Source organism: Podarcis liolepis (genome assembly GCF_965112155.1).
Source record: "Podarcis liolepis genome assembly, chromosome: 15".
Lineage (NCBI taxonomy): Eukaryota > Metazoa > Chordata > Lepidosauria > Squamata > Lacertidae > Podarcis > Podarcis liolepis.
In genome coordinates, this window is record NC_139566.1 from 21,272,213 (window position 1) to 21,298,715 (window position 26,503).

At 40.5% G+C, this 26,503-nt stretch overlaps 1 protein-coding gene across 2 annotated transcripts in view; it reads left to right on the top strand.

Annotated features, from left to right (window-relative positions):
- MED13L (mediator complex subunit 13L) overlaps window positions 1–26,503 on the top strand; it is a 165,329-nt gene that overhangs the window by 20,293 nt on the left and 118,533 nt on the right. For both annotated transcript variants that reach the window (XM_083478401.1, XM_083478402.1), the window contains exon 2: window positions 9,719–9,956. In XM_083478401.1, coding sequence (XP_083334527.1) covers window positions 9,719–9,956 — 238 coding nt within the window. The remainder of the gene's footprint in view (window positions 1–9,718; window positions 9,957–26,503) is intronic.

The window sequence follows — 26,503 nt, forward strand, 5'->3', positions numbered from 1 at the left end:
TGGTGGAGTCTCAGACTGCCGCTACTGTTTCAAGATTAGGGATTATTCATTGGTGTACACTTAAACTGATTGTTTTCTGAAATTCTAATAAAGAAAGGGTGACTAACCTGCAGATTAGATTGATTTAAATCAATGATTTTAAATTGGCAAGAAAAAGGCTGATATAAATCCTAAATCATGTTTTCCATTGATACTACTTCCTGTGTTTCCTGAACAATGATGCAAATCTGCCCACAAAAATCATGTATGTTATTTACACTGTTGTTTCATTCTTATAACCAATCCTTTCATCTCTTAGTGATACTGTATACATTTTGCATGCTTTCCTTTTTAAAAAACCCGTAGAGTGAATAGGTTCCCTTTTTAGAGGGAGTATCTTTCAAATCTTAACAGCCACACCCATGACAGGTTACAAGATTAACAACACAATCCTATTTAATGAGAAGTAAGTTCCCTTGAGTTCAGTGGTGGTTTCTCCCAAGTAAGTGGGTTTAGGGCTACAGCTGAAATATGGAAATATAGAAGTCTGGAATTTTGGCAGGCTTTTTCCATTCAGGAGGGACTACTTGCTTGCAAATTCCGTCCTCTTCTGTCAAGTATTGGGATAGAACAGTGGTTCTCAAAGGATGTAACATGAGAGGATGACAAGTGGGTGGGGAGAGATTCAAGGACAATCAAAGAAACATTTAAACATTTCAGTGTAGTGTAGTGTAGCATATCCGAAGTTTTCAATCTTTTTGAATTCATGGCTCCCTTGACCAACTCTATTCTTTCTGCGGCACCCCTGTGGGGCTCAGGAGCCCAGTTATACCACCCCTTGCCTGCAGAGCTGGCAGCCTCTCACCCTTTTTTGAACATCCTCCCTTGGGGAGTGTTCTCTCAGCCTTCTCTCCTCTCCTTGGGAACCCTCCAGGCAGCCACTGCCCCTAGTCTTTGAGCTGCCCCCCACCCCAAAGAGAGGTGCTTCCTCACACTGCCCCTTGGGGGCCTGGGCCTTATCTGTCCATTCCCAACAGCAAGGGCTGGCAGGCTGGCTGGCTGGGCTTCCTCACCCACTTGCTTGTTTATTCTGAGGCCGCCTTAGATCCTGGCAACCAGCACCCCCTGGCCAGCCCCAGTGGCACCATTCGCTTGCAGAGTTTGTAGCCGAGACTGTTGCAACAAACAGCTGCGCAAGACTTTGGGAGGCAGAGACACGAGACGGCATTAGAGACGGAAGGGAAGGGGGTCAGAGGCCATGTTGCCCACAGCACCCCTGACCATCACTCAAGGCACCCCTGGGTGCCACTGTACACTGGTTGAAAACCACTGTAACGTAACATAACATAACATAACATAACATAACATAACATAACATAACATAACATAACATAACATAACATAACATAACATAACATAACAACAACATATGTATTTTTGGATAGCAACATCTACAACTCTCTTCAAGAGCATTTGCTAGTCTACAGTTCTCCACGACATACTGTTGTGAACAGGGATTTTCAACTCTGTCACATCTGAAACATCAGAAAAGAGAAAGGCTTCTTTGTCTGAATGAGGAGATGAGAGTTTGCGGGTCTCAAATTAGACCTAATATAAATGAGAAAAAGCAAACTCACACCTCTAATTGAGTTTGTAAGCATACTTAAGGTACATATGTAAGTGTCTCGTTTATAATTATATTTTGTGAACGACTTGTCTTCCTATGTAGCTGCATTGTTTTATTCTTTCTGGGTGTCCCATGATCATATTATAAAGTAGTTGTGTTCTATGTTATAAATCAAGCACTGCTAAGGAGTTGTTTCTTATTCTTTTCCAATGTATTTCTTAGCCATAAAAAAAGGTGTGGAGCTAGTAAATTTTTGTTCTTAAAGTGTGGTTCAGAGAAAAAAGTTTGAGAACCACTGGTTTAGAAGAACCTGTACACTGCTCTTTTTATTTTCTTGTGTTCTTCTTTCCAGAGTTGCTACTCTGTGCTTCACTTGGCAGCCCAAAAGTAGAAAGCAAAAATGAGGTACTCATGGCATGCAGGTTGAAGCAGGCCCAGATTCCTACTGAACAGATATATTTGAGAAATGATTTTCGTCTAGAAAAGTCATTTATCTCAACATACTGGTTAGAAAGCTTTAATTCAGTTTATAGATTAATGTGGGGTTCTAGCTGCTATCATCATCATCATCATCATCATCATCATCATCATCACAAAGCATGATTCATAAACCAAGAACAAATCTTTGTTACAGCACATGGTTAGTCTGGAGATTGCTAAACCATAGTCCTGAGTTCAGATGGCATGTTAAGCCAAACTACAGTTCACCTTTGTGGGGCTCAGGAGCAAAAATACCAGGGAGGAGCACCTGTGTGCTTACATGTTTGTGCCAAATGGGTTTTTTTAGCGTGATATGTGAACCAGAGCACTATGTTGCACATATGCTATGCTGTGATGTCCTGTGGGATACAAGTGTGGACTGCTGTTGTAGAGGAAATTTTGAAATCAGTGGATAGTAATTGTACAGGGTCACATTAGGAATGCAGAAAACTCGAAAGTTAATAAAACATCAAACTCTGCTTAAAGTAAGCTGTACACAAAGAGGTGTAATGAAAACAGCATTCAACCAACTTGGTTATATTTGCTTACAGATGAAAGAGATTTATTGGGTAAAGTGTGGTTATACAAGGGCAATTCTTGCACTGAAATAACATTGTTTCCCCTTCAGTGAATGTAAACAGGAAAACAGTTTTCATTTGTGAGTTTTAGCTGAGTAATATATATAGCTTTGGTCAGCTATTGGAGTGAAAGATAACTTGCAAGAACTTTGTCACAGAGTACTTCCAGCACAACTGGTAAAATTTGTTATGCTGATGACTTAAATTGCTTCAAAACACAGAGTGCTTGGAGCTTTGGGCACATAATTCATAGATTGCATGATACAGATAAATGCTTGCTTCAGAAAGTCATTTCGCTGAACATTTCTCAAAATGCATAATTAAAAACCAAAATGAGGACTTATTCTTAATGCCCAAGTGTAGCTTTGCATGCACTATAGCCTGCTCTCTTGCTGTGAAATTTGTGGTACTGAAGTGTATATCTTTTCACAAAATGTGCATTGCCTTTAAAGTGGGTTTGAGTTAGTGTGTGTTCAAAGGATAGGGGGTGGTGGCAAACCAAGATTTTGTGGGGGTAAAAATTGCTTGGAGAAAAAAAGGCATTACCTTTTGTTAATTTTTTACTCCTGACCTACTTACTTTGGTTTTGTTGAAATAGCGGTTCCAGGTTTTATCTTTCACTTATTATTAGTTCCTTCAGATCATATACATGTCTAATTCAAAGTTAACTGGCAGAAATTCTTCTGCAGTTGAAACAAGTTCAGGGCAGGCAATTCAGAATATACCTGGCCTGATGAGATTACAGTCCAGTAATGCTTCTGGTGACTTGTCTGCATGCTGGTTGTTTTGGGGAGGAAAGTTTTGGTGAGATGGATGCACCTTATGAGCCCCTTCTGGCAGCTTGAATGTATGTGCATCTCTGTGTTGTTGTTTAGTCGTGTCCGACTCTTCGTGACCCCATGGACCAGAGCACGCCAGGCACTCCTGTCTTCCACTGGCTCCCACAGTTTGGTCAAACTCATGCTGGTAGCTTCGAGAACACTGTCCAACCATCTCGTGCTCTGTCGTCCCCTTCTCCTTGTGCCCTCCATCTTTCCCAACATCAGGGTCTTTTCCAGGGATTCTTCTCTTCTCATGAGGTGGCCAAAGTACTGGAGCCTCGGCTTCAGGATCTTTCCTTCCAGTGAGCACTCAGGGCTCATTTCCTTCAGAATGGATCGGTTTGATCTTTTTGCAAAGATCCATGGGACTCTCAAGAGTCTCCTCCAGCACCATGATTCAAAAGCATCAGTTCTTTGGCGATCAGCCTTCTTTATGGTCCAGCTCTCACTTCCATACATCACTACTGGGAAAATCATAGCTTTAACTATACGGACCTATTCAGATCTCTGTGTTAATATGCTGCAAAATGCAGAATCAAATGTAATTTTACATGATGTTTTTCTTTTACAGATTGTGGCAGGGTTATGTGTTGATTCTGTGGACCGCTATATTGATACAGGAAGTTGTAGATTGCTTGTACTGTTCCACATTTTTGTTTGTGTTCATTGGTTTTATTGATGTGTTTATACTGTGAGCTGTCTCATAATCCTATTTTGATGAAGGGGAGTCAAATATTTGTCCTGATTCTGTGAATGTGTGCATGTGATACATGCTGAAAATTGACTTCCTCTCCTGAAGAGCCAAAAGCAGTTTAATGGAGGGGAGGAGAAACATAAGAATACCCGATCTGATAGTGGCTCTCAAGTAAGAAGTCCACATTACTGTTACCTTCAAGGGTCTAGCATTTTGAGGATTCTCTTGAGGTGCATAGCATGACAATGACAATTTCTGAATGTTGCGCTATGGTTGCGTGTGCTTTATCATAATGTGTAAAGTTTGTTTTGGACATGCATATTGGTGTTTGAAACTTGAACAGAAAAATGGGAAAGCAGAAAATTGGGAGGAATCCTACAGGGGAACTTTTGGGCACAACCAACAGGATATGTTGCATCAGAGTTGGAGGTCAAAGGCACAAGATTTTTAAAAATGAGTTGGACTCCATAAATTTACTTCTGTGCCCCTGAAGGCTTCCCCACTTCTTGAAAAAGTTCCCTGAAATGGAGCCCCTTTCTCATAATTTATTTTCAGGAGGCATATTCTCTGTACATTCAGTTTAGAGTTACATTTAGATTATGGAGACAGTACTTGAACATTCTTGGTAAAATAACACCTTCACATTGCAACCCTAAGCATGTCTATTCAGACGTAAATTCAATTTATTTCAATGGGAATCACTACCTATTAAGTGTTGTTAGGATTGCAGCTTTTGCATACCTCAGATGACATGTATCAACCAGCTCATTTCAGCACTCACCAAGCATGTTAGCTTGCTCAGTTTTTCGTTAGAAGCAGGAAGAGCCAGATGGAAGTTAAAACACTGTGCTTTCATGTTTTGAAATTAGTAATGTAGCATTTTACATGAAAGTTATGACACATTCGGTGATGTGACTAGAAAGCTCAGCTTTGGTTTAAATTGACAGTAGTACAGTATTCTTGTTTATAGGGTTTGCCAGGGTGGTGTGTGTAGGAATTTGAAAATTTGAAAGGGTATTTTCAAATGCAAAGCCTTAGAAATAGTCCTGTTATAGTAAGGTCATTATTTTCACTGTAAGTTAAAGAAAAGCAAAAAATAAAAAAAATAAAAAAAAATAAAAAAATTGCAACTAGTGATTTGGGGCAGAAAACCTCTTTCTCCCTGTATATCAGATGGTGTATTAAATTCTCTCATTTCTAAAAATAGATTGGGTGACATACTGTTGAGGATACCTGCCACCCCAGATTTTCACTGATGTAATGGGACATCTCCTTCCTCTCCTCCTCTCTGCACCCCTCTGTGCACCTCCAAATCTGAGCAACTCTGGGAGGCATATGAGGGCAAAGAAGACAGGGAAGTCCATTAATTAGTAACAGAACGGTTGGATACACTATCTGTCAGACTGAATAACTTTTTTGAGGCAATATATCTACTTGCATAGTCTCTATTTCTTTGTGAAGAGAGTAGATTAAAAGCAGAAGTATGCATAATTGAAGCATGCTAAATTAGAACCCAATTGATTTAGGGCGTTGGAAAAATATCTTCAACTTTTTCTGGAAAATCCACATCACTGGGTAGGGCTCCAGTTTCTTGCTTGAGGAGTAGTATTTTTGGAAATAACAACGTTAATTCTGAGCTTTAAGTTTCAGTATGACTGAGCGGCGGGGGGAGGGGGAGGGTCGGCTTTGGAAGCATTTGCTGTGTTTTTTTGCAATGGTGTCAGATTTGTCTCTTTTATGTCTGTACTTGGTCGTGTTCAAAATAATCGTGAAAGCAGAATGATAGAATGGAGGGACTGAGGAGGTGCCATAGCTCATAGAAGAGCATATCCTTTGGACTCATATGATCCCACATTCAATCCCTGCCTGTTAAGACAGAAAAATATGAGAGGCTATTGAAACTGCTTATGTAAAACAAATACTGTATAGCAGTGTCAGCTGTGGATGGTGGATGTAGATGGAGTCTCTAACCTCATGTTATTCTGAGGTGGGCAACAGTTGTCCTTGACTGAGCACCTGAATGGGAAACCAGATTGGTTTCTTTCTATCTCCCTGTGAGGAGCTGTGTCCATGGTCTCCTGGACTGCCCTGTAGTAATGCCAGAAGCCTTTAGGACTAGCAGTATCACCTGGGAAGGAGTGATGGGAGGAAGGAAGGAGTAAGCAGAGGAGGACTACACAGCAAAATGATTTGGAAGGCTGTACTGCAGTGGTTTCAGAATACAGTGGTATCTTGTCTGTTTGACTCCCAAAATTGTTTGAAAACCAAGGTGCAGCTTCCGATTGGCTGCAGGAGCTTCCTGCACTCAATCAGAAGCCGCGTCAGACGTTTGGCTTCCAAAAAAACCTTTGGAAACCAGAACACTTAATTCCGGGCTTGCGGTGTTCGGGAGCCAAGGTACCACTGTATTAAAATATAGTCCTGTGGTTTATGGGACTGGCTGTATGGCCACAGTTAGCAACTAGCTTTGCTGAGAAGATGGAATCCCCCAGGATGATCAAGGCAGCTGCCGGCAAGTCCTGTCCTCAGTGTGTTACCATTTGCTACTGCCAAAGCTTTTGCTTCTTCCTCCTTCACTCCCCCCACACCCAGCCCTGCACCTGAAATTGGTCAGTCAGTTAGTCCCTCTCTCTCTCTCTCTCTCTCTCTCTCTCTCTCTCTCTCTCTCTCTGTGTGTGTGTGTGTTTGTGTGTGTGTGACAGCAGGGGTAGGAAGGAGCAGAAACTCTAGACATTTAGCAACATAGTTTATTGCTTCCAGATACTGTTACATGATCTTAGTATTTACCAACGCCTTTGTCTAGCAGTGGCCTCGTGTAGATTTTTGCCTGCTTTTGTCCTTTATTAAGAAATACCCACAGCATACACGCAAGATTGAGGGGTGTGTTTGTTCCCCTCCTTACCCTGATTCTCCTCATGCATACAGCATGAGCTCCTTTCTCTTCCCCCTACAAGGACAGGAAACCTCCTAGGCACCTGGCTTACTGCAATGTATACAGATGCGAAACTTCTGCTTAAGAATGCAAAATATTTCCCTCCATATATACTACTAGGAGTGTGGTGGTGCCAAAAATTAGAAAGATGTTCTGAATGCTTCCTCTTTGCTGCTTGAAATGGCTGCTTCTTGAGATGGGAGGAAGAGGTCAGATGACAGGGCTGGGCCAGTTGAGCTATAGCAACTACTGTTCTCTGTGTTGTGTTGCAGTGCAGGAATTTTGGTGCTGGGTTATAGACAGAAAAGTGATGCTGCTTGTCTATTGCCCACACCAGTGCCTAGCAACCTTCCTAAGTGAGCCTGTTCAGGTGATGTTGTAGTCCTGAGGGATAGCTCGGTTGGTAGAGCGTGAGTCTCTTAATCTCAGGGCTCTGGATTTGAGCACTACACTGAGTGAAAGATTCCTGCACTGCAAGGTATTGGACCAGATTATCCTTGTCATCCCTTCAAACTCTATGATTCTATGAATCCAAGAATTGAGGTTGTTGGGGATTTGAGACACCTACACCAGGGGACTAGCTCAATTATGTATGGGCACCATGAGGAGAATGGGGCTGCCTAAGTCTGTTTTCAGCCCAACACATAGTGTAAGGCATGGGTAAGCAAACTAAGGCCCGGGGGCCAGATCCGGCTCAATCGCCTTCTCAATCCAGCCTGTGGACAGTCCGGGAATGTTTTTACATGAGTAGAATGTGTCCTTTTATTTAAAATGCATCTCTGGGTTATTTATGGGGCATAGGAATTTGTCCCCCCCAATATAGTCTGGCCCTCCACAAGGTCTGAGGGACAGTGGAACGGCCCCCACTGAAAAAGTTTGCTGACCCCTGCTGTAAGGGGACACCCTCAATTTGATTTTTGCACTGAACTGATGATAGCAAGCCACTTTGAGCTTTGACTGCCCACCTGTCAAAGCTTGACCACAGGGATTTGGGGAACTGAGGATCTGCCCCAACAGTCTAGTTCTCCACCCCCTGATGTATGTGCTCTTGCCAGCTTGCTGTCTTTTGTTTATTTGTTTATTGATAGATTGTATGAGTCTATTGGGTTTCATTAGTATTGTACCCTGCTTTGGGATTATTTTATAATGAAAAGTAGGCAACAAATTGAATAAATAAATAGTAAATTAACAAAGTAACTCTCTGAAGAAGATAATGTATGTGTGCCTGCCATGAGGGAACAGAGTCATTAGGTGCCCCAATTTAATAATCCACATAATAAATCAGTATGAATTCACTTTCATTCATATTTCTCTTGTCAGTAGGCAGAATGCAGATACCCAGAACAAGGGCTCCAAAATGTTTCTTAGCTGCTGAAAACAGAGGACTGCTTTATGTTTTTTCCCTAAGTTGCCAAATGATTTTGAAATATTTATTTATTCAAACAATGGATTGAATAGATTCTAATGATTAAGATATGTGGTACTACATTTCTGTAATATAAACAGGCTGTGCAGTTATCCTGCATATTTTAATCTTGTGTACGCTAGTAGCAGCTACATATTTTTGGGCATTGATGCAGGAGCTTGTCAGACCAAAATGGTTTAAAATGTAATTATAGAATAGGGCGCAGATTGAAATGAAATGAAGAATGTTTTAAATTTCATCTTTTTATTAACATAAAACACTAGCTTGAGATAAAAGAGCTTTGGTATAAGATAGGATTCCCTTTTTTGTTTTGTTTTCTGTTTTGTGATAATGTGCAGACAGAGCCAGATCAGGCATCCACTTGTATCCTGTATTCTGTTTGCAACAGTTGGCAGTGCCTGGGAGTTTGAGGAACTGCTAGATTTCTATATAGAATCTTAGCTTTCAGCAATAACAAACAGTTCAGCTATACCCCTGCATATTAAATTGCAGGTGCTTTACATGTTGGTTTTCATGGGTCTTATTTCTGTTAGTGCTTTTGATAGGAGAAATACCAATTTCCCTACAAAGAAAGCATGGTAAGTTTTAAAGCGTAGTATAGTGGTACCTTGGTTCTCGAGCGTAATCTGTTTTGGAAGACCATTCACTTCTGAAATGTTTGACAATTGAGGCCTAAAAGACTGGCTGCAAGTTCGGTGGAGAAAATTGAAAAACACACAGCAGAAGCCGTTTGATTTCCGAGGCACATTTGAAAACGGAAGCATTTACTTCTGGGTTTTCAGCGTTTGAAAACCGAAACGTTCAGCTTCCAAGATGCTCAAAAAATGAGGTACCACTGTATTCTGTTGTATGAAAATCTGCTTTCTTATTAAGCTTCTGCCTATTCATTTTTTGCAGACTTATCCAATATCTATTGTATCAACAACAATGGTCTCTGTTCTGAAGAGGCACTGAAAGTTTAAGAAAGAGCAATGCTAGTGTTTCGGTTTCTTTTAAAATCTGAAGTATTTGAGGAACTGTCCAATCAGATTAAAGCTAATTTAGGTTCCATTGATTTTTAAAATCTGTTTTATTTTCTAGATAACTAAGATTCAAAATAAGGAACTTTAAACTAAGTTGGCAAACTTGCATATCAGTTAGTTACAAAGGTTTTAATACTCTCTTGATTTTCTTCCCTGCAGGCGGAACTCACTGGCATCAAGTGGCGTAGGTATAACTTTGAAGGCCATGGAGATTGTGGCCCCATTATCTCGGCCCCTGCTCAAGATGACCCCATCCTTCTGAGTTTCATCCGCTGTCTGCAGGCCAATCTGCTATGTGTCTGGCGCCGTGATGTCAAACCTGATTGTAAGGAGTTATGGATATTCTGGTGGGGAGATGAACCAAACTTAGTAGATGTGATACATCGTGAGCTACACAGTAAGTATTCTCCCCCTTCTCCATCTTGCTCTAATTCTACAGTGAACGTTTCTTTTCTGTGTGGTGTTCAGTGCTTGTGTACAGAAAAATTTATTAAAAGCTGCGAATGCAATATATTAATGAAACCCCAGACCAGAAATAAATTGGATGTAAGGATACTGGTAATGTTGGTGATTTTTGAGTACAAGTGTAAACGCGCGTATTGAACTAAAATAGGCAGATGAAGAGCATAGAGACCTAATGGTCATATTATTCAAGAATGTAGAGACTTTACTTTTTGCGTTGTCTTTTTAACCTAATGGGGCAGTATAGAGACTTTATCCCAACTATATTTTCTGTTGTAACACCACCATCTCCTCTAGAGGAGCAGATTGAAACCCTCTTCCACAAGGGGGCAATAGAAGTAGTGTACAGGGCCCAAAGACATCATGGATTCTGTTCAAAGGATTTCACCATCTCCAAGAAAGATGGAGGCCTCCAGCCTGTATTAGATCTTGCGATGCATTTATAAGATGCAAGGAAGATGTCTAGCGTCCTTCCACTTCATCACATTGGAGCACAGTTTGCCTCAGTATGGATAAAGGACATCTATTTCCACATCTCCACTAGCCAGAGCAGCACCAGTTCCTCCACTTCACCTTGGGGGATGTACTTTTCAATTTAGAATTATTCTATTTAGCTTGCACCTTGAGCTCTTGGAACAAGGATGCTGGCACCTTAATTATGGAATGCCCTCCCTGATGAGAGTCAACCTGGCACTTACCTGGTGCCACACAGGTATTTATGTATTTCATAAAATAAAATAAAAATCTCTCTGAGGCTTTTTTTTTTTTTGCTCTTGGAACATTTTAATTTTTCTGGGTTTTAAATGCTGTTTCACTGTTTGTGCTGGTTTTTAGGTCAAAAATTAATTGGGGTTTTTTTATGGTTTAATTTGCATATTGTCTGCTGCATGTGAACCTCCCAGAGGACTTTGTTCATTGGGTTGCCAACAAATGTTCTAAATAAAAAAATTGGGAGCAAAAATCCTGCATGTAGCACTGGTAGGCAAAAGAACCCTGCTACTGTAGCACAGGAAAGCAGGGTATGGCTGGCCTTATTGCCGAGGCCAGGTCAAGGATGTGTTCTGGGGGTCAGTGGCTGTGAACAGATGTGAGAGAGTGAAGGTAGGGGTTTTTTTTTAAAAAAAAAATGTCGAAACCAAATTGCAACTTCTTTTGCGGGAATAATAACATACCATGAAAATTCAGTGCAGCACTAATCTATAGGCAGTTATCAATATTCATTGGGCTGTTTTCATTCTCTAATTTATCCCAATAGGAACAATGACAATTATAATGTTAAATGTCACATAGCTAGGTAGAAAAATTGCTTTCGAGCATCCTGGACCAGAATTTTGGATACTGCTGGCGATTGAGGCAGTTTGTGGACAGGGAAGCTACTACACCAATTTGTTTACAAAAAACCATTGTAAATACTGCTTACCCCCAGTTGTGCAGAAATAGAGATTAGTTAACACATCAACTGATGTTTTGATAATATGTGGGGTGGCGGTAAAAATGAATCTAGTGTCATGGTATATAATAATGAATGTGAAGATAAATAAGAAATTTCTATTGCTTTTGAAGCAGGCTATGAAGATGCCTATTTGGCGTTGTCATGCCATTCCCAGGCAAACACTGAGTAAAACCAATAGGGCAGTAGGAGGAATTTAATAAAATTTGTCTGGTCATAGAGAGTGCTGTGGAAATGGAGTGCCTAGTGGCCAGGTGGAGGAACTTAATCTGCTTAAAAACAACAACTTCTGTACATCTTCTTTTTTCTGTTTTCTATGACAATTTGCTGGCTTGGCTATTTTTGGTTCACACGTTTAGACTCTTTGTTCCTGCTCTGCATGCTGCTTACATATGAACAGAAAGTGTTCAACTAGCTAGTCTCATAAGCTAAAAGCTTGCCTTGCTATTAATGCTCAGCTCTGAGCTCCACAAAACTGAAATAAAGAAGGTGGTCACCTAACGATGCATCCCCCTTTAGCTGTATTACCCCGTTTTTATTGAACTCCCTTCTCAGTGAAATTTCTCTGGTTTCCCTTTTATTTTATTTTTGGTGCCCGGTAAAAATGTTTATTTGTCAGGCTTTCTAATGTGTACGCGCATACCTTATACTGAATTCTCTTAAAAAACGAAACAAAAAACTTGGTTATAATCTGTTTGTTGCTTTTTTTGTTTTATTGATTATTGTTACAGTTTTATATTGCTAGTATCGTTCATTGGTCACCCATTTGGGGAGTCTTTGCCAGCCGAACCGCTTTCAGCAAAATGCGGTATATAAATAAACTCTGGTTAAAGAGTGGATTGGAGGAAAAAAATATCCAAGACAGCTAAATAAATAAATAGGCTGTTTAACTTGTAAGCTGCATAGTTGGAACATCCTAAAGGCAGCGACTGTCGTCCTTTTAGTAAAATATGCATGGCACTCCACAATGCCTAATTGGTTGCTGTGTGCTGTATTGTCTTTGGGCTGCGGTCATGGAAGTTTAGCAAGGTTGTGGGTTTTTCTCTCCCCCCCCCTTAACCCTGCTTTGTAACATGTCAGCGCTGTCGTTCTTGGGTCTTTACAAAATGCGTACCTCCACGAATACCAGATTGTTTTCTTGGCAAGGAACCTGAGAAATCTCAGAGCAGGGATGATTTCTGCGTGCCTCTTGGCCTATTTTATGCAGGTAGCAATGCGTTCATGTATAATTAAAGCGATGGCTCAGAAGTGCTGCATCAAGCAATTCCATGGCTCTTAATTTTTTATGAGGCACCTGTTCGGAGTGGAGGCATTGGTGACATTCCTACTTACCCAGATAAGCTTCAATAATATGTTTTCTCTTTATGAAACAAGTTTTATTTATTTTTCAAGTGCAGTTTGGGGCTTAAGTGTGTTTGGTGATCATCTTGTTGGAAGGAAATCTCCACCTCCTGTTTCCTTTGCTGCCGTAAAAAAAGATGTCTCTGGCTTATGTGCAATGCTTTAAGTAACTGAATTACAATATTTGCTAGTTCTGGAGTTAAATGTAAATTGGAAAACATGTAACATCTGGGGAGTTGACTCCGTCGCTGTGTGCATGTATGATCTTTTGTATTTCCACACTCCGTCTCAAAAGAAAGAATCTTAGCACCTGCCGTTGTTTCAGGTTTACCTAAATACAAGAATAACCTTGAAGTTAAGCATCCAGTAAAAGAAAAAGGGGAAACACCAAAAGTGGCGATGTCTAGGATAATTTTGTTGAAAGAGGAGAATGTAGGCTTGAATTGAAAGGAACCTTGTGTATCATCAGGTTGTGCTGCTGAGGAAGAAAATCTCTGGTATGGGAATTGACTGCACTCTGGTTTAGCACCTCTTAGCTTTTTGCCTTGGCCTTTGGGATTAGGAGGAAAGCCCTATAGGGGACACCAGTCTGAATGCAATTTTGCCATGCATTGCCATAGACATTGGCACTTCTTTGACTTCTTGCTGGAGTGGAAAAGCCCTAAATTGATTGGGATCAGAATTGGTACATTGGTACATTTGAAAGTCTATCTAGTAAGCACTGCTATTTTTTACCATGTTAATTTTACATGCTGTATAAATACCTTCAGCTTGTCAAAAACCCCAAAGCATCTGAGCTGAAATAATTGAGTAGGGAAAAATTATTAAAGTATCCTTACTCTTGATGAAGTGTTATATTAAAACAATGTCAAAGTGTTGCTTTGGAAATCCTTATTGTTGGACTTCTTGTAAATATAAGCCATTAAAACTCAAATGGCATATACTTCTTTACATTGTTTAAAGTTTAAGGGAAAAAACCCAGAAAACTTATATTAACTTTCAGCTCCTCTAAAGGACTATGCATTTATACTGGTCAGGTTGAGAAGCCATAGTAGAAATTTGCTATGAACCGACACCATTCTGCTCAGTTGTGCCTTCTTTCCTCCTCATTGTCCTGGGTTAGAAACAATTATGGAGCAGCTGGCTAACAATTATAATAATAATAATAATAATAATAATAATTTATTACGGCCATAGGCCCATACAGATAAAAACAAGACATAAATAACAGCTTGTGCACGTGGGAAAAAACAGCCGCTAAAACACTACTATAACAATAAAATACTATAAGATGGAATGGCATACTACGCCTTAATTAGCTTGTGGTGCTCCTTGGCAATGCTTTTGGGTAAGGACAGCGACCAGGAACCTAGCCACTTTCAGGGTCGTATGGGTATCCTTATCCTGCAAGATTTGGGCAAGGTGGAATTTTGGTGGGGTACCCTCTAGTTTCTGAATGATTGATCCCAACAAATTTGCCCGTGGCACCTTGAATAAGGGGCAAGTGAACATAATGTGCTGAAGCGACTCTGGCGTCTCCTTATCACATTCGCACATGGCGGAGGCTTGGCCCTTTGAGAATCTATGTCTCAGGACATTGGAGGGGAAAACGTTAAATCTCGCTTTGGTGAAGGCCAGCCTATGGGCAACATTCGAAAGGGAGGAGAGGTATGATGGAACGCGGTAAGTTAAAGTGATACCAATGTTCTGGGGCGAACAAACACCTCCCCCCAGCGTATAATTTCGCTGTAAATCGATGTCATCCAGTCTTTGGCGGATCAGTCTTTGAGCAGTGATTTGATCTAGTTTTAGGGAATCTAAGGGAGAGATTCCATAGCTCAGGAGTTTGGCATGAATTCTACTAGTCCAAAGGCTGGAGAATTCATCTCGCCATAAGCATTGGACAAGGTAATGGTCTGGTAATCTATGCCACAATGATAACCAATAATTGAAGACTTGCTTCCACAGGCAAGTTTCTAAGGATGCGATCTTCAATTCTAGTCGCATGGCTGCGTTGCTTACGCACAGGGGGAGCATTAGGAGCCGACGTAGGAATTGGTTTTGCAGAGTCTCAAGAGGAGCAAGGTCTGTCATCACGGCCCAGAGCGGGGCAGCATAAGCAAGCACGGGTACCACTTTTGCCTTGAACACCTTTAGGGCGGCTAACAATTATGTATGAACCAGTGCTCATGGTTTGCGTTTCTCCAAACAAACCACAAGCAAAAGCCAGGATTTGTTTTTGGCTTAATATTTGTAAGAAGCACACCATGAGTGCTGGTTCACATGTGATGGTAAGACAGCCATTACATGGTTTGTTTTCTGGTTTGGAAAAGGGAGAAGTGAAGCAGGCACAATGTTTGCGGTAAAGCATGGTTTGTTTCTGATCTTGGGTTACCACTATGTGTGAACGATTATTATTATTAAAATTAAAATTTGTATACCACCCTTCATTTGAAGATCCCAGGGCGGTTCATAACACAAAAATACAAAATGAGAATACAGAGTACATAATAAAACAAAAACTATGTCATTTATTATATATGTTATGTATGTACTGTACACATGTTACAGTTATAAACTGGAAATCTTATTGAAGGGTGGGGCGTAACTCCCTCAAATATTTAAATATTGGTGATATAAGGCCTCCAGTGTGCTTAATGGAATACAAGAAGGAAGATCCCTGCCTCCCACAGCTTACAAAATGGAACTTTACACTAGGTAAACAGGAAGAGGAGGGAAGGGTAGACAGGATCACTAGCCACCTAGATTGTGATGTATGCACATGCAGCCAGTAGTCTTTTAAGTGAGCATATGGAGCTAGCATGACTGTTTAAGCTTGATCCAAGAAGCAGCATACGGCTCTCTTCATATTCCCTAGCATTAAAGGATTGTAGCTGGTATCTAGCTAGCTGGAAAATACTCCTGCATTCATAAATGTGGTTTCCCCCCCTTTGGCCCTTGAGTAGTCTTTTCACATTGAAACCGTAATTCCAGCTAGTAGTTCTCTCTCTCTCTCTCTCTCTCTCTCTCTCTCTCTCTCTCTCTCTCTCTCTGTGTGTGTGTGTGTGTGTCGAAGTGATTGGGTTGAGTTGAGCCCCATCTTGAAGGTACAAATTTTAAATTAGGCATTCCCAGAATATCTTTTGTTCAATGATCAGGAGCTTGTCCTCAGCATATGCTTAGAAGGGACTCTTTATTATTATTGTTTCACATATTCAGGACTGAAAGTTTGGGGGCTCTTATGCTCTGACAAGCTTGGTTTATGGCTGTTAGCATGCCAAAATATGCAGTATTAAGCCAAGGGCTTACCTCTTACACATTAATTATATTCTGCCGCCCTTATGCTACTTCAACATCTGGTTGACATCTTGGGAGCAGAAAAAGCTGTTACTTGGCGAGAGTCACAACCTCCGTTGTGTAGCTTGCTGGGCATTTCCTGGACATCTTATTTTTTTGCCATCTGTAGTACAGTTGTTGCACATTCCATACATGTATATTTAACTTCCTTCCTCAGGAAATGAGAGCAGGGAATTCACAAAGGATTTAAAAATACATTTTTGGCCTCATTTCAGTCTGTTAAAAGGCACTAGTTTATAAAACCCCCACTATGGATTTGTGTGTGAATTTAGACAACATGTGGGTACATGTGGGCAGGGGGACGAATACATTGAATCTGCTAATACTTTTAGTCAACTTTATAGTGCTCTTTTACAGCTTCTATTCATCTTAATCAGGATTAGATTAATTTTAATCAGTGCAATTGCGAAATAAAAATGTTTTAAATGAAGTTTCCAGCTTTCTGTTTCATACATTTCCAGATCAGGTGTGTATGCTAAATGATTGCTATCATAATTAAACAGAAAGGTGCCTTATACCTAAACTTGCATTGACATTTTAGTTGGTCACAATAAAGGTGGTGTTTGGGTTTATATTTGCGGATCATACGTTCTCTCATACGTTGTGCAAATGGTCTCTGGCATTGTGGCTTTTTGAGGGGATATTTACTGAGACCTTATGTGGATTCAGTAGAAGATTCTGGCTGGCATACGAACATCCATGGGCACTACATTGGTGACCTGTGAACCCAGTACAGTTTCCCACTGCCAGTTGCACTTTAGGGGTCTTTTTCTAGTCCCCTTGTCTGCAATCTTCTTAACTGGAAGCACTGGGAACTGAATCTTTGATCCTGTGGGGGTGAGGTTGATGCTCTGCAACTCAACTATGGCTTCTCTCTTAAACCTTTGTGTTGGCAGCTGACTCTTTATAGTGTAAAAGGTACTATCCAGGTACATAATCCAAAACTCCTGGGTTGTACAGTTCTCATCTCTGATATGAAACAATGGATTTCTGGTTGGCACCCTCTCCACTGTGTGAGGACACAAAGCCAAGGCCATTTAACTTTTTCTCAAGTGCCCAGAAGTTGCCAAAGGCAGGGGCTGATATTTATTCAGCAGAAAGGTATTTATTCCTTGTAGTCTCTGTGGATTCACATCAGCAGGATCTGGGCCTGCATCTTCAGGTTTCTACTTGGTTACAGCCCACCACGGCAGTCCAACTCTTTGTTGGACTCTGCACTTTGGGACTTGGATGCTGACTTGTGGTGCTTTGCAAGCCCCACTTTTGTGATGCAGATCTGGATTGGATCTTCCAACTTTAGTAGCAGAGAATTGGACCAGGACTGTGGTGTTGGGGGATTTAACTCGTAATTCTCTGCATCTACTGCTTTTCCCTTGCCGTAAAAGTGTTCCCCACCCAAACTGCTATCAGCCATGGAAGGGATAATAGATGGGTACCCTTTTTGTAGTTTGTCTTGAGCTCTCAAAATAATATTGTATTTGTTATTTGCTTTTTGAGCCAGAAGGAAGGATCCTTAAAGCACATTACATTAAAAATGTGTGTAGATATAGCTGTATCTATCTACCTGGTAAAGGTAAAGGTAAGGTAAAGGGACCCCTGACCATTAGGTCCAGTCGCGGACTCGCTTTATTGGCCAAGGGAGCTGGCGTACAGCTTCCGGGTCATGTGGCCAGCATGACTAAGCTGCTTCTGGCGAACCAGAGCAGCGTATTGAAATACCATTTACCTTCCCGCCGGAGCAGCACCTATTTATCTACTTGCACTTTGACATGCTTTCGAACTGCTAGGTTGGCAGGAGCAGGGACCAAGCAATGGGAGCTTACCCCATTGCGGGGATTCGAACTGCCGACCTTCTGATTGGGAAGCCCTAGGCTCTGTGGTTTAACCCCCAGCGCCCCCCCCCCCACGTCCCATCTACCTGGTAGTGCTTAAAATTATCCCTCTGTCCCCAATACAGTTCCCAATATGTTATTGTGGATGTTCTCGTTGACTAGCAATTCCTGAATGCTAGCAGTTGCATGACCTTTTCCCAATACAATTTTTTCCCCCTCACTCTTCTACCTGGCACAGCAGGTTGTCTCATTTTCCAAGAACAGAGAATGAGCAACCTAGTGCAGCACACATAGTTCTCACATAGTTACAGTAAAAGCTGTTCTTCTAGTGTTGTGGTTTGGAGCTTCCTGGATAGCTCAATTGGTAGAGCGTGAGACGCTTGATCTGAGGTTGGACTAGATGAGCCTCGTTGTCCCTTACAACTCTACAATTTTATGATTCTATGTATATAAATAACCTCTGGGGAATTCTGCTTGTGCAGTGGGACTTTCCTGCTTCCTTCCTAATGCAGTCCCTTACACCCCTTCAGAAAAATCCACTACTGATGACCATGAGACCTTTTGGAAAAGCACCTCGTGTAATGGTAGTGGAAACTGCATCAGCTTCAGATGTTCTGCTGTCCCCATGCAAGCAGAAGTGTTTTTGCTTGTTACGTGAGGGGCTTTTTTGGATCTCAGCCTGTATTATTTATTTACAAATGCATTAGAAAATGGTCATAGAGTATTCATTGTTTAGCAATTACCTAGGCTATACTTATATTTTTGAAATGAGAGGGTGTAATTTCTAATTATATACTTCAAATAACAACAACAGCAATAAAAGCCCTTGTCAAATTCAGCAACAAATAAACACCGATTATGGGTAAATTGTTTCAATATCTTCACTTAAACCTTGTAATCTAAATGCTTAGAAGGAATTGAAAGAGCTATTAAACGTGGCTGGAATTAGTTGGAGTGTTGAGAGTGAGCTAGGGTCCAACTTCTTGAAAGTAAATAAAATCAATGTGTTACCATAGGCAAGTTACTGAACCATGTAATTAGTTTTTTTCCTATGAAAATAAGACATTATATTGAGGCAACGGCAGAGCAGTATGTATTCTAGTTATATGAAAATTAAACAATCATTAAAAGATTGCATTTTTAAAAATGTTGCCTGAGGGGAAAATCTAATAAGACAGCTTTTTTTCTTTTTGCCATTTATTGGGGAAATTTGAGCAATATCTTTTATAATGGTAGATGTATTTGCTTTAGGGAGAATCCTTTTTTCTAGTGAAATAAAGTCACTTAACTGTGTAAAGTAAATTTAAGTTAGCTTCCAGTAAGATCTGCATTAATAGAATTCATTGCTAATGCCTGTGTTGTGTACTGAGTCATTCTATACAAAGGGAGAGCTAATCTTACAAATAGATGAACTGTTACCTTGGAATGTGCATTTTCCTCTTACAACCAATAATTGTTGCTCTCAGGCTGACTCGCTCTGTTGTTAAAGAGCGTGAGGTTCTGTGTTGCCCTTTGTATTGTAAGAGGCAGATGAGGGTTGTACAAATAATTTTTCATGTTGAGCTATCGTTATATTTCATGCATATTATTTATTTGTCCTTAAAGAGCAGCAATATCAAATTTCTGGAGTTCTGTTTTTGATTCCTATTCTTTATATCTCATTAGCCAAGACTAGGGCATGGCTTTATTCTTTATGCCTATAGATTTACACAGTCAACAGTGACATGTGTTGACCTGCTTTCAATGTAATTAGGGTCATGATCAGTTAAAGGTGGTCTGCAGTGATATGGAAAGCAAAACAATTTACAGAAGGAAAGCTTTTAAAAATTTAAAACCAGATAGCAAACAGCAATTCAAACATAGAGGGAGAGAATGAAAGCAAAACGATAGAGTAAGTTGTAGACCCTTGTGTAAATCTGGTCCCAAAATGAGGCAAAGCTGCTTCTATGATCATGCCCCTTGGCTAGTGTTTGGAGTAAATAATGTGCATTCTTAAAAACATCTCAGTATTGTTTTCTATGACATACTTTTCATTCCATGACAAGCTTCCACAATCCTCTTCACTGTACATATGAAGAAAACTATAGAAATGTGTGTACACACACACACACACACACACACACACACACACACCCTCCCCAAAGTGATTATTTTAAATTGTGGCTTGCTGGAGCAGTAGTACCTAGGGAAGTGGCCTTAAATCATGTGTTGAAGTTTATTGCTTGTCCCCAGTTCCTTATTTGCACAGAGGTTCAAAACACCTCTGGGTCAGAAAAGTTTTTATTTCATTTTAACTGAAGTCTGTATGTCCCTTACCCCCACAGTAAGCTTTGAAATACCCCACAATATCCTAAGCGTCCATAACCCGGGACACAATCTCCTTCAGTTGCAGAATACTTTTATCCAGTCAAAATGGCTGTGTTTGTGTAGCACTCATGAATGCATGATTATCTGAGATGACAAAAACAAACAAGGAATTAAGGGTGTGTGCCCCACAGTAAGTTTTGGGGCAACACAAATCATAAAATCATATGGCTACACATCCAGGAGAATGTCCTCTGAATGCAGTCTTATTATAATCATGTCACACCCTGTGCTTTCCTGAGGCACAAGATGCTGCGAAATACGACACCCTGTGTTATTCATTCTTCTGCAAAAGTGTGTAATCTTTTCTTTGGGGTCTGTAGCAGAACTTGTATATTTCCTAGCACATACCAAACAAAACCTCCATATCTCATTGTAAACAAAATGCATGTATCTGTCTTCCCAGAAAGTAGTTACTCAAATTGCAATTGAATTGATGAGATTCTACCTCATTGGAAAAGCTACAGGCATGTGCCCATCACAACAAACACACAGTTGAGGGGTGGGTGGGGAAATTGACTACAACTAGGCTGTGTAGATTTCACTAAGGAGTGGTGATAGATATAAGGGCAGATTTTGCTCAAAGGTTTTCTGAAAGTGAAGATTTACCGAAAGCTTGTTGGAATTCTCAACTGTGCCTTTGTATACAACCTGTCATGTCATGCAGCATTTCTCAGACAGTGGGTCTTGGGCCACTTTCATGTGGTCCTCAGTGCCACAGCCTGCCCTGCATCTCCTCACTTGCCTGCCTTGCTTCTGAGACATGCCATAACATTTTGGTTGGACCAGTGCATGGCTATAACTTCATGTTGTTGTTTTTTAAAAGAAAAATATGTCATTACTCTAGCAGTGTGTGCTTCCCATTTTTCAACTAAATCTATTTCCCTTAATTTACTTGACCTGTAAGCATTTCTGTTCAGGCAGGAGATAATTAAAGAGCCCGCTGGATATCAATGATAGACTTCATTTTAAATAACTTAATAATGAATGTGGGAAACAATGCTTATTAGTAAGGCATTTAAGGACATAGGCACAGAAAGATCATCAAAGTGATTGAAATGATAGTTTTATTATGTCTGTCTAGAATCACCGTCTTCCCATGCTGAGCTCTTCCCTTTTCCTCATCTGTTTTCATGAGATCAAGTAATTATCCCTGCAGCTTCTCTGAAGGAACCACTCCAGCTTGCTAAAAGCACATAGTGCTGAAAGTTAGTACAGTCTAACCTCTTCCATTTTAAGGAAAACATTACTTGGTTTTGCATTTGCAGTTCTTTCATGTGCAGAATGCAAATGCATTTTGCCGTTTTTCAAAATTGAGTGCATATATTTAGGTAGCCTGCTGGAGAAAAATGAAAATATGGTATCAGTTTTGCATAATATGATCAGAGCTTTCTCTTGGGAATATGGGGCTAGAGAAGTAAGAACTTAGAAACAGTTGACATTATAACAGAAGTTCTGATATTTTTCTGAGCAGCATTAACACATATACTGGAAGTTACAGTCTGGCAGACAGAATATTGTTCTAGGTGCACCCAGAAGTTAGTGACCCTCGGTAGTATTTCTGTTTTGAAATATCAGCTTTCAAGGACAGCTCCTCATAAAATACATGGCAGTAGTCCTGAAGGTTGGGGTTGGTGGGGTAGAAGGCAGAGAGACCAACAATGGATGGAACCAAAGCCAGGGAAATGAGGGGCCAGATGGGACTTGTCTACCTGGAGAGTGAAAACACTGATCCTAAACCTCCACTGCCTTTCAGGGCATATTTGGGAGGAAAAAAGGCTAAGGACTGAACCCTGCACTCCCTGGAGTGGAGTACGCCTCCTTCTGGCAACTCCTTCCGTTAAGCCCGTGACAAATATATTGCTTTCCTTTTCTTTGGACCACATTAGTTCGTCTTGTCATCTGGGCAGCCCAGGGCCTCCATACAAATTGCCTAGGCTTGTTTTACTGTTAACTCATCCCCCAAGATTTGATTAGCTTAGTGTTACTTGTTTACACAGCAGGAAGCTGTAGATCTGGTTGTTATTAAAGGCAAATGGTACTGGAAAGGAGGTAACTGTTTATCAGGAGACATTTCCTATGAGAATTGACACTTAGCTAGACAATTATTAGTCACGGGCCCTTTTTGTGGGAGGCAATACTAACAGACTCCAACTGAGGAGCGAACATCATCATAGGGTCTTGAGCATTCAAGCTTGGGTAGGTTGCCTGGTTGTTAATAATTGTCTCCTGGCATCTTGGTTGGGGGTTGTTTTTTTTTAAATAGCTAGATGGAGTGCTTAAGATATACTGAACACTGGGTTACTCCAGCATACCATCTTTGAAGAATGTTAAATGAGGTCCAGTTTTTAAATGTGTCACTAGGTGGGCTAAAACAGCTTATGTATGTGATGCTGCATGTGGCTGGCCTTGCTTCAAATTCTGACTCTCAGCCAGTATGTGTGTAGAATTAGCTGTCACAAACCCATAGCCCCAGTGGGTGAAACTGATGTCCTGTAATGCTTTAGACATAGCAAATAAGGGTCTGGTGTTGTGATCAGTGTAAAATGGGAGGCAAGCAAGCAATTTTAGTGTGGCATTGCATTAGAAGATTGGCTGTAGTTGTTGGAGAGAGTGATATTGCAAAGGAAGGCGGTAAGAAACTCTCCCGCTTGCCACCTTTAAAGCCTATTTTTGCACACCTGAGCCTTTCTAAGTACCAAGGATATAATGAAGTTATAATTGGAATATTTCAACCACTGTGGCAACAATTTTGGAAGAGTGAACAAAATCCACCAAGTTGACTCATAAAATATTATCTAGTCTAAGAACTACATTACAATTATCTATCTATCATCTATCTAATTTCCACATTTCCCCTTATCTGAGGATCACAGGGCAGTTTACAGCATAAAAGCACAAAAATACATAACATAGTAACAAACAAAAACAACACCCCTCACACAGTTTAAAAGGCCATAGATTGTTTAATTAGCCAAAGGCTAATACAAGCAAACCATAATCTACTGTGAGCTTTTTTATGCTGATTTCAAAAGCACTCATTAAACTGTGAAATCTTGTGTATGTCTATTCAGAAGTAAATCCTCTGAGTTCCATGGGACTTACTCACAAGTATGCTTGTGTAGTATTGCAGCCTAAATTACTTTTTAAAAATGTATTTTGCATCCTTTTGCATTAATCTTGTGAGGTAGATCACGTGGCAGACTTACTTTCATGGCAAGTAACTGTGAACATGCAAGAGTGACAATTGGCCTGTGGTAGGCTGCACTTGAGGCTAGGTTTTCTGAGGGAAATAATATACTTTTCTGGACCATGCTGACTCTAGTTATTCTGCATTAGATATTAATTTCCATACTCCCCCCCCAAAGATGTGTTTTAATCTCTTGGTGCTGCATACTGCAAAACTGGGATAATTCTTTTAGTTTTGATTTTGCTAAAATGAAAAAAAAATACTTTAACTTTGTAGATGCTGCTAAAAATTATCTAAATATTATAGGATAGTTTTGTTTTCTCTGGCTTCTTGGTGTTATCTTTAGAAGCAGAGAGTAGAAAGATAATGGCTGGCAGATGTGCCTTTCAGTTTCAGAGAGCAAGGAGAAGGAGTAGCTGCTGACATGCCTTTTTCTGTGCTTTTTGTCAGTTGGAAAAGCTGGTGATAAGTTGTTGTTTTCCTTAGTTTCCGTTGGTTACAAGAAGCCCCCCCCCCATTTACTATATTGTTTACTAGTTGTTCGCCTGAATGTCACTGATGTTAAATTCTTTGTGATGGTCTTCATTTCTCGGATAGAAAGTGGCCAAAACCTGAGGAAGTGGCAGTTTGAATGGAAATCTATACGTCTCTTTTAGAAAAACGAAAGTTTTTCATAGCCTGAGTTGGAATCCTTAGTCAGAACTGAACTTTCCACCAATGTGAAAGAGTCTGTGTAACATGATGAGAAACATTTTCCAAATGGCAAATAGTGCTGCTTTCAGACAGCTTGAATAGAAGCCACTGCACCTGTTACTACAAAGTATAGGTGGACCTAACCTTCAATTGCCTTGGAAACCCAAGTGTGAGTTAATCTGTCTTGGGTGTGTAGTGCATGTACATGCCATGTATGTTACACTTCAGCAAGGATTCAATTTTCAAACTTGAATTCCTATGCTGAAATTTTGCTTGGAAACATTGGATGTATTTAATATTATTAGAAGTTATGTCTTAAGTTTTGTAACTGCCTTGTAAGAAGCCAACTTGCAGAAAGGTAGTGCAACTCGGACACAGTTGCTTAAGGAATTTCTGGGATCCTTCAGACTGGGGTAGCCAGAAGTTTTGACCTGCAACTCCCATCAGCCCCCCCCCCCCCGGTCAGTGATCAGGGTGATGGGAGATGTAATCTGGAACATTTGGAGGATTCCATTTTAGCTACTCCTGCCTCCGAACTCTACACTAATGGCAATAACCCACTTTGCACTATGAACCTTTGCACTGTTACAATATTGCATAGGTTTAGGTGTCCAAGTGCTAGTGAAACAGCAGGCACAGGGGTGCCAACTTGAATAAGATATTGGGGGGGGGGGCAGGTAAGCCCTGCCGTGCATAATTGATCACATGACACAGCACACACACACCATTTGAATAGCAATGCCCATCAACTGGGGGGGGGGAGAGGCTCATTTTTTTTTGTGGGGACGACGACGAAGGGACCTCCTACCTGGTGTTGTGATTGCATTTATAGACCATCCTTCCTCTTTGGAGCATAGCCAGGTGTATGTAATTCTGTGTCCTCTTTTTAGTTTAGACTTGAGAAGTGGTGACTAGCCTAAAGTCACCCTGTGAGTTTCATGGCTGACTGAGGGTTTCACCATGAGTTTCCCTGCTTCTAGTTATATGTGCTCTAACAGCTACACCATACTGACTCTTGGTGGTACAGTGATACTGTACTTAGGACCACAAGGGAAGGGAAAGTTCATTTATGCAGCATTCTAAGGATAATCCAGTGTCAACCTCAAAAGGAATCTTTCACAGTATATTGTCTGGCAGGTAGGTCAGAGATATACAGTGGTGCCCCGCAAGACGAAATTAATTCGTTCCGCAATTTTTGTTGTCTAGCGAATTTTTCGTCTTGCGAAGCACGAAATCCCATAGGAATGCATTGAAAATCAATTAATGCATTCCTATGGTCAAAAAAAGTCCAAACAAAGCCAAATTTGGTACAACAACAGTTTATTAACTGCTCTTTAAAGTCACACATACTGTAAAGAGCAGTTCAAAAATTTATGGGAAAATAAATTAACTTTATAAACAAAACATTTCTTTGTTTTTAGTCAAAGAAAAAAAAGTCGCGAGACGTTTTCGTCTTGCAAAGCAAGCCCATAGGGGAAATTCGTCTTGCGAGGCAAATCGCGAACGGAAAAACCTTTCGTCTAGCGAGTTTTTTGTCTTGCGAGGCATTCGTCTTGCGGGGCACCACTGTATCTCCACCTGTCAGCTGCATGAAATTTATTTGTAGTATAAGCTGCTGGCTCCATATGAAGTGTTAGTCCATTCTCATAGTCGTAGTACAACTGGTCTGTGTAAAGCTATGCAGGGTGTAAACAAATAGCACTGTGCCTTCTTTGGTTTTCTGGCACATTAATAGGTAGAGCAAACGAATCTGACCCCAGCAAGCAGATTATCAACTAAATCCATATCTGACTTCAAACGTTGACAAAGAAAAACACAAAACAGTTGCCGAAATCAGTAACAAATGAGAAGCTTGGCAAAAATGCTGCTAAGGAAGAAAGAAATCCCTTTTGATTGGTTTTTCTCCTGGATGATAACAGGAGAGAGAGATTCTGGAGGAATATTGAACTTCATTAGGTATGGAAGGCGTGCTTTATGATCACTGTCCTTTCAAATTCTGAAATACTAAGCAATGACTAATGAGAATTTCTCCAAAATCACTTCCAGGTGAGCACATTCTGTTTTCTCCTGTTACCAATAAATCCAGTGTTGCAATATGGTGACATTTCCCCCTTGTTCTTTTTTACTCTAAATCGATGGGCCACAAAGCCCAAGCTGATAAAAATGTACTGTGCCAATGACTGTGAAATAAATTCAGGGAAATATAAGAGGAGATAAGGCTGCAAAATGGCATCTGGCAAATGAATGTAGGATGA